Source organism: Phascolarctos cinereus, unplaced genomic scaffold (genome assembly GCF_003287225.1).
Source record: "Phascolarctos cinereus isolate Bilbo 61053 unplaced genomic scaffold, phaCin_HiC Scaffold_2;HRSCAF=192, whole genome shotgun sequence".
In the NCBI taxonomy this organism is placed as follows: Eukaryota; Metazoa; Chordata; class Mammalia; order Diprotodontia; family Phascolarctidae; genus Phascolarctos; species Phascolarctos cinereus.
Genome location: NW_027555625.1, coordinates 333,826,707 through 333,835,883, shown reverse-complemented (window position 1 = coordinate 333,835,883; position 9,177 = coordinate 333,826,707). Strand labels below are relative to the sequence as shown.

The window sequence follows — 9,177 nt, the reverse complement described above, 5'->3', positions numbered from 1 at the left end:
CTAATAAGAATCTCAGAGCTACAAGGAATCTCATAGACAAATTAGTCCTGCTCCTCCCTGCATAAGAATCCTTTCTGTATCATTCTGGGGATGTGATATTCCAGCTCCCTTCCAAGGTCCACCCAATATTCTGGAGGCGTCCCTCTGGTTCTTTAAGTATCTCAGAGACATAAGAGTAACCATCATTCTATTGTCACTCACTTTTACTCCAAAGACAGTCCATATACTTGTCCCCATCTACTTTTCTGGTCAGATAGATTGGGAATGATATATTTTATACCACTCTTAGAAAGATCTTGGGCAGCTAGGTAGTACAGTGGATAGAGTACAAGGTCTGGAGTCAGGAAGACTCATCTCCCTGAGTTCAAATCTAGCCTCAAATATTTACTACCTGTGTGACCCTGGGCAAGTCACTTCATGCTGTTTGCCTCAGTTACCTTTTTGTCTCTGTCTTGGTACGTCTGTGTCTTTTTCTGTCTCTCTGTCTCTCTCTCACTCTTTCTCTCCTTCCCCCCCCCTCTAATGCTTCTGGTCAATGGCTTTTGTTTTTTCTCCTAGAGCCTCACTCCAAGCTCTTAGGCCAAACTAGATCTTTCTTATCCCTCAGTTTCATTGGCTGCTCACTCCAGAGGCCTATTGTCAGTGCCTAGAAAACCAGCAGTTTCAATCCCTTGGATCACCTGGGAAGGCTGTGTGGAATTGGTGCCTCTGCCATTTCAGAGCTTCCAGAAGACAAAATAAAGTCCAAGAGCTCAGAGACTTGTGTTGTTTCAGTGTCATGACATTTCTATCAGGATGCTGGTGTCCTCAGTATGAGAATGTCATCACTGAACCACACTAAGAACTGTGTCTAGGGAAGGGGATAGGTCTCAGTAACTAGATTTCTTGACAATAGACAATAGAAAGCCCAGGCCATTTTGGCTCTAACTTGTGCTACTGGAAATCATTCTAAAATGTCTGAGCATACTTTCCTGTCTACATCTGATACCATGTAGAAACCTCAGATTTTCTTCATTTTTAAACTTAGTATCTTATTTAATAGCTTATATCTAAGGTCTGAACAGCTGGATGGCTCTGTCTAGAGCTCTGGGTCAGGAAGACCTGAGTTCAAATTTGGCATTAGACACTTACCAGTTATGTGACCATGGGCAAGTCACTTAATCCCGTTTGCCTCAGTTTCCTCATCTATAAAATGAGCTGGAGAAGGAAATGGCAAACCAGTCCAGTATCTTTGCCAAGAAAACCTCAGATAGGGCCATGAGGAGTCAGACATGACTGAAAACAACTAAACAACACAGCAATCCGAGGTCTGGGTTTGATGTATTTTTCTAGCTTTAAGTTTTTATAATCTAAATTCTAGTATTCTCTTTCGAAATCCCTTCCGGCATTTGTAGCACCCCCTTCAGGGCTACCTCTTAAACTGAACTCATTTTAACAGATCAGCTAACTAATCTCAGGATTCTAGGGGCAATCATAAAGGAGATTCTAGGGTTTCCAGTACTGTTGCTTAGGACTCCATAATTGTGCTCCCCATTGATTATCAGCCGGAGATAGTTGGTAAGTATTTGGTATTTTGACAAGTGGGTATAGCAAAGACAATTGTTAGAGAAATGTCTTCTTAATTAAGGGCACATTTTTCCCTTGAACCAATAAGCTCCTGGAGAGAGTGGGTCCAGACTTAAAGATAATATATGTCCAAAGACTAAATTCAAAGCTGCTGATTGCTGGCAGTTTTTTTCTCCTTTAGTGGAGTTCTCACGAAATCCCCTTAGCATTACGCCTCTATTGGCCTTCAAGGATCAGTGCCTTTCTAAAATCTTGAAGCTACTTTTGCTCAGTTTGCCTAATTTATCCTCAGAGGATCCCTTATCTTCAGATGCAGATGCTCTCACAAGCCATTATTGCTCCAGGGTCACTGCTACTGGATTTAGTAAACATAAGATTTTCCTCACCTTATCAATGGTGAGGAAGGGGAGCTCCTCCTCTCCCTTCCACCTAAAGCCAACTCTGTCTCAAGAGTCCTTTCCTGCTCAAGTAAACAGCTACTCAGCTGACCTGGTAGTGAAATGCATGATTTAGAGCTGCCTTACTACTTTATACAGAGAACCAAAAATGTTTCTGATTTTTTCTTCCAGTTACAAGATATTTTTTGCATGCCATCATTGTTTTCATCCAAAGACCTAAAGCCTTTTAATCCTTTCAAATTGATGAAGAATGGTCTTAGAATGAGAATTTGGGCCTTTTGTGATTGATTAGATGGTAAGACAAACCTCACCCTTAAACTGTGGTCTATGATCTAAGAGCTTATGTTATTAGGCTAGTTCCAGGTCTAACATTTCATGGCATTTGTTTAAAGGCCCCTTACTGTTCAGGCACTGTATAATTGTTTTTGTTTGTCCTTCATTTTCAAAGAGGACCAATGACATTATGAAGTGATGTACTAACTCATGTGTGAATTCAAGTGAGCAGAGTTGCACGGTCATCAGCCTCACTCTCTCTTCCAGAGTCATTGAAGTCCAGAGGCAAGACAAAAGTCATGATGACTGGCGATGGCCTGGGTTGCAGTGGATGACCTTGATGTCTTTGATGTCTAGCCAAGTTCTGAGCACTCCACAGTGCCTGCTTCAGCCCACCCTCATGGTCCCTGGAACAAATTGTTCTCATCTGCCCATTCCATCAGGAGAAGCTTTCACATGTTTGGGGTAGCCATCCTCCTGACTCACAGACAGATTTGAGACCTATTGGCTACCCTCAACCAGGTTTAACCTGCCAAGACTGTTTTACCAGGGCACAGCCACTGTGCACACTATAGCTTCTTGGAGCCACAGGTAAGAGTTGGGTGGCATATGGACACCAAAAGTGGAATGAGCAGTCCTGAAAAGGGCTCAGCAAACCCTCACACCGGGGGTGCTAGTTCTCCCTCTACACCCCAAGGCACTATATACTATGTCTTTGAAGGTGCCTCTCAACTTTACTATTCTACATTCTAAGATGTCTTCTAGATCTTTCATTCTGTGTTCCAAGGGCTCTTCTAGCTCTCCCATCCAATGTTCTAAGGTCTCTCTGTGGTCTGCCATTCCATGTTCTATGTTAAAATTCCATTTCTAGATCTAACATTTTATGAGCTATATTCTATGGTCCCTTCCAACTAAAACATTCTGTGACTCTGATAAATAATTCCCTTCTAGATATGAGAGCAGCCCTTCCCTTAACCATTCTCCTCTCATTCCCCAGAAATGTAAGACAGGACAAGGAAAAAACTGTCTATGTGCTTTATTGATACAATTCAGGATGCCTGGAGTCAGGCATTAAAACATTAAAATGATAAGAGGAAGATAAGGGAGGTCCTGAAGCATGCAGCTACTTATATTGTCCATCATCCTGAAATCACACCAGGTGGGACAAAGCCTCCTGAAAGGTAGAAGAGTAATCATGATGAAACAAATTGCCTGAGATAATATTTAGGAGGAGGACATATGGGACTGGGGTGAGTGGTCAGAGAATTATTTCCCCCTCAGGGCTTAGAAGCTGGTATGGATTCAGTGCTACTCTGGTGGAAGTACTAAAAGCAATAGCTAGTATTTAATATTATTTTTAACAATAATAATAATAATTAGCATGTATATAATGCCTTAAAGTTTACAAAATACATTATGTGTTGTCTCATTTGATCCTTGTGACAATTCTGTGAGGTAGGTACTATTTTCATCTCCTTTTTACAGATGAGGGAACTGAGGCCAAGAGAGGTCAGGTGATTTGTGCAAGGTCACACAGCTAGTAAGTGATTAAGGCAGAATTCACACTCAGCTCTTTCCCATCTCCAAGTCTAGCCCTCAATCCATGGTGCAACCTAGCTGCCAAATAAATCCTCCTATTTCAAAGTACTTTCCCTTCCATCCCTTCATGAGATCTTCCCAACAGCACTCTGAGGGAGACAGGACACTGATGGCTAGCCCCATCATAATGAGAAAATAACAGATTGAGAGATAGGAAATTTATCATTGCAACTAATTAGTGACAGAGCCTGGACTCAAACCCAGGTCATTTGTTGACTTTTACCTTATGACTATCTCCACTCAACCATTCTTAGTCTTGATGGAATCACTTTGTTGCTGAGATTTATATTCTGACAGCTAGATTCTGGCATTGGGTATCATACATAATATGCACTTAAGAAAGGTTTCTTTAGGTAACAGCTTTAACTGAGCTTAAGTTGTCTTAGATGGAACCTTCAAGGAAGGGGGAAAGGTCCAGAAACCCAGGAGTAAGGGAATGTTAGCAAACCCAACTTTTCGTACATTGGGCAAACCTCCACTATACTATATGGAGTGTTTTTAAGTCTCAGAGAAGTGACTAATAGATCAAAGTTCTGCCTCAAGGGCCCTGCTGCTGTGTTAAAAATTACATAGTAACAATATACATCTATATGCATACTATATAATACACTAAAATAAGTGTTAAATTATTATGTAATAATTTGGAGTAATTAATAATGAATTAAAGAATTAATAATTGGATGGTGGCTACATGTTGTCTTAAAATCACAATCATGTAAATGTACAGTAACTCTACAATAATGGTGCAAGGACCTTATATAAATTAATTGTATAATAACTATACAATCAATATATATTACTGGACAGTGACTATTAATACCTGTATAATAAGTTTGCAATGGCTACAAAGAGACTTCTGTCAACTATACAACTGTTGTATAATGGGTGTATAATAACTATACAATTATTATGTAATAATGACTATACAATGTATAGTCACTGAACAATTCTGTCATTGCTACATGTGCAATTATAAAATTGTGATATAGTGACTGTGTAATGACTGTATGATAACTGTGCAATGACTGTCCAAAGGCTGTAGAGTAACACTGTGTGATGACTCTGTAACTGCTACATAGTGATTGTGCAATAATTTCATATCTGTATAACCCTCTGACAACTGGACAATGACTTTCCAACAGTGGTTCAGAAGCTGTGTAATAAGGTTGTTCAACTGCTGTGTAAATTCAACAATTACTATGCAAAGACTATACAATGACAGAGTTAGTTATGTTAGAAGATAGCAACTATATAACCATCCTGCACAATGATTGTATAGGAATTGTATAATGATTGTCCAAAGGATGTTAGAGTTACACTGCAATGGCTCTATAACTGCTCTAAAGTGACTAGGTGATGCCTGTACACACACCAATGGTGCCATACTTACAAAGTGACTATACAGTAACCCAGTGATGCCTAAACAGTGAGTATAGTACAGAGAAGAGTAGATTGGCAAGACAGCCAAAAGGGGCATTTACCAGAAGTTTTTTCACAGCTTCGGAAGCCTGAGGCCCCAGGTCATCCACACATTTCTTCAGCCCTTCAACCAAGTGCTCCACAGAGATGCCCAGTGTTTTCAAGACCATTTTCAGTGGGTCAATAATGGAGAGGATCATGTCCAGGGGCATGAAATTGTTGATGGGAAGAGACCCACTGTTGATGAAAAAAGCAGTAGCTGGAGAAAAAAAAAGGTAGGGATCACAGAGCATTTGAGTTTCCAGGCAAAAATTCCCAAGTATGACCCATCTCTAGATAGCAAAATACAAATGTCTCTAAGCAGCCCTGATTCCCTCACCATCACCATCAATGTGCAGGTCATGGGTTTGTCAGGTGGGATTTTTCCCTCCTGGAAAGAAAAACATCCAGATGCTGATATTAAAGAGTTTAACAGTGAAATTAAAAATCAGAAATAGGAACAAAGACAATTTAAGATCATAGAACTTAGAGCTAGCAAGAAGCATACAGATCATCTAATCCGGATCCCTCATTTGACAGGTGAGAGAAACTCAGAGAGTTTAAGACACAACCCAAAGGTAAAACAGGTAGCAAGTAGCAGAGGTAGGATTCAAACCCAGATCCTCTGATCCCAAATCTCGTACTCTTTGTACCAGGTCATACTGTGGATCTTCATGCTCAGTTCACTAGATAGGACCTTCAGGTTGCTTCCAATAAAAGAGGCCCATCTGTCTTACCTGCTCATCTATCTGCTTTACAAGTACAATCCTTATAATTGTTCTTGTACTATAAGGTAGTCATAGATAGCACAGAGGACAGAGTTCTGGACATCTAAAGTGAGGAAGACCTTTCTTAGACATTCACTAGCACCATGACCCTGGACAAGGGTCTCTCAACCTCAATGCCTTATCTATAAAATGGGGAAAATAATAACAACTAGGTCACAGGGCTATTATGAGAATTAAATGACGTAACACATATACAAAGTATTTCACAACCTTTAGAATGCCAAAGAAATGCAATTATTACTCTGTCCAGTTTCGTTTATACTGTTATTATTACTGTTGTCATTTAAAGAGCATTAAACTTGACATCCAAAGATTTGGGTTTGTGCTTTTATTTCAATACCTTCAGGTCATGTGACCAAGGACAAGTCACTTAACCCCTCTGAGCCTCAGTTTCCTCATCAATATGGTGGGACTACCAATCCTCATGCTACCTCCCTCACACAGTAATTGTGAGAACAGCATTTTGTAAAACTTGAACTATTATATAGAACTGTTATTTCATTATTAGTAGTAACAATACTTCCCTTGTACATAGCTTTGGATTCCAAAGATCTGAACTTGAGTCTCAGCTCTGACACTTGGAGGCAGTGCTTACCATACAGTAAAAACAGTCCTGAATTTGGAGATGGAGAAACTGGGCTTAAATCCCAGCTCTGCCAAACCCAGTCCTAACTGTATGACTGTGTACAGGTCACTCACATTCTTGTTCCTCAGCTGTCACCTCTGAAAAATAGAATGGCACTGGATAGCCTCTAAGGCCTGTTCAAGATTGAAATGTGTGATTCTTTGCAATGTTATATCAGTGTCTTTGCCTCTCAAAGACAGTTTTTCCATTTGTAAAATGAGAATAATAGTACTTTCTTGACCTACCTTCCATATAGGGATGTTTTAAAGATGAAATCAGATAAAGTATGTAAAAAGCTTTGGAAACCACAGTGCATCGAGAACCATTCCTGTCATATTAATTTTATTTCACATTAATTAATTTCATTTTAATTATTTCATACTAATTAATTAATCACACTCTGTCTATAAAATGGGGTAGCTAAGTGGCACAGTGGATAGAGTGCTGAGCCTGGAGTCAAGAAGACCTGAGATCAAATCTGGCTTCAGACACTAGCTGTGTGACCCTGGACAAGTCACTTAATCCTGTTCATCTCAATTTCCTCTTCTGTAAAATGAGCTAGAGAAGGAAATGGCAAGCCAATCCAGTATTTCTACCAATATAACCCAAAAAAAAGGGGCTCACTAAGAGTCAGATCCAACTGAAAACAATTAAATAACAATAATTCTATAAAATATTCCTGTAATATTGGACAGGTTGATGTTATTGTCCATAAAGGATGAAGAAATTGAAGCAGCATGGTACAGGGGAATGAACATTGCTTTAGGACTCAAAGGTCTTCAGTTCCAATCCTGGCTCTGCTATTGTGTGCATGACTTTGTCCAAGGCACATCTCTTCATTTCATTCCCTTATATGTAAAATGAGAGTGTTGTACTCAATGACCTCTCCATTTCCTTCCAACTCCATGTATTATCCTAAGATGCCACCAATTTGGTGTCAGGCCCAGGACTAGGCCCTGAGTCTCCAGAACCCCCATGTATTATTATTTCTACTACTTTTTGCTGCTCCTGTTTCTCAATCCACAGGTTGCTAAAGGTAGAAGGACTCTCTGAGCTCATCTCATCCCAAACCCTCATTTGACAGAAAAGGATACAGGGCCAGAGACTTGCCAAAGGTTATCCAATGAGTTAGTGGCAGCAGTGGGACCCAAAGCAAGGTCTCCTGAATTCCTGTCCAGGCCCATTCAGTCACACTACAGCTACTTTTCAGTCCCCCAAAAGTTTTAGGAATTGCCTCTGTTCACACAACTTACCAGAGTAACTGCAGACAGCAAAAGTTACAAACAGAAAGACATGTCCCAGCTTCATGACTGGTATCTCTGGCAGAAACTTCTCAGATTCTTGAAGTCTGAAAGGAAATCCCAATAGACTCACAATTGAACTTAGCCAGCCTGTGGTGCTGAGTGAACAACAAACACACACGTATATATACTCATGGATTCTCCATTCAGCAACCCCAAGCCCCCTTGACCTTTCAGGAATAATACATAGGTCATGTTTCTCTAGCAAACAGACTAAGGCTCCTTCCTCCTTCCGTCACGTTCCCATGGGAATGAAAATTTTCCTTGTTGATTCTGCTGTACAGGGGCCTCCTCTGGGGAACTAGACGTGGGCCCCCAAACATATTCCTACAGATGCAATTTTAGCAACAGCTGCTATTGTTCCACTAAAGGTCATCTTCCCCCAAAGTGTGGTACACTTTTGAAAGAGCATCCGTTTGGGCCAGTAGCCCAAGGCTTGATTATCAGCTCAGCCACTGTGTGACCTTGAATAATGTATTGTCAGTAAACATTTATTCAGCTTCTACTGTGTCCTAGGCACTGTGCTAGATGCTAGAGATATAAATGTTATGAATGAAATAATCCCACTTCCAAAGATTTTATTTTAATGGGAGAGACAAGTATGTACATAAATGTATATAGTATAAATATAAAGATTATCAAGACAAATCTATACCAAGTAGTTAGATATAAAGTAGCTTGGGAGGGAGGGCACTAGTAGTTGGGGGATAAAGGAAGACTTTATGCAGAAAAAAAATGGTGCTTGAGCTGCGTTTTGAAGGAAGAGAGGTATTCTGAGGATGAGGTGAGGAAAGCATGAATTCTGGCTATGGGGGACGACCAGTACAAAGGCATAGAGATAAAATGTCCTGTGGAAGAAACAGACAGCAGACCAGTCTGGATAGAATAGAAAGTTTGGGAGGGTGAATAATGTCCAATGATGCTGAAAAGGTAGGTGGAGGCCAGGTTTTGAAAGGCTTTAAAAACTAAATACAGGAGCTTAAATTTTATCCTAGAGGCAATAGGAAGCCCCTGAAATTGTTTGGAAAGAGGAATGACCTGGTCAGATCTGTGATTAACAACGATAATAACAATAACAATAACAATAATAATAATAATAATAATAATAATAATAAAAATGCTAGCATTTGTATAGAATTGTAAGGTTCACAAAGCATTTTACAAATACT

At 40.0% G+C, this 9,177-nt stretch overlaps 1 protein-coding gene across 1 annotated transcript; it reads right to left on the bottom strand.

Moving 5' to 3' along the window:
- Positions 1-3,258: 3,258 nt before the first annotated feature.
- Positions 3,259-8,341, bottom strand: SCGB3A2 (secretoglobin family 3A member 2). The gene is made up of 3 exons (XM_020998752.2): positions 7,961-8,341; positions 5,318-5,514; positions 3,259-3,411 (listed from the first exon to the last, which is right to left on the bottom strand). The coding sequence occupies exons 1-3, from the start codon at positions 8,013-8,015 to the stop codon at positions 3,388-3,390; spliced, it is 276 nt and encodes a 91-aa protein (XP_020854411.1). The 5' UTR covers positions 8,016-8,341; the 3' UTR covers positions 3,259-3,387.
- Positions 8,342-9,177: the final 836 nt, after the last annotated feature.

Excerpts from the sequence above, each read along its gene's own strand:
- SCGB3A2 (XM_020998752.2), bottom strand. The coding sequence starts at position 8,015 with ATGAAGCTGGGACATGTCTTTCTGTTTGTAACTTTTGCTGTCTGCAGT. Across the intron at positions 5,515-7,960 it reads TGCTGTCTGCAGTTACTCTG|CTACTGCTTTTTTCATCAAC; the intron begins GTAAGTTGTGTG and ends TTTTTTCTCCAG. Across the intron at positions 3,412-5,317 it reads AAGCTGTGAAAAAACTTCTG|GAGGCTTTGTCCCACCTGGT; the intron begins GTAAATGCCCCT and ends TCTACCTTTCAG.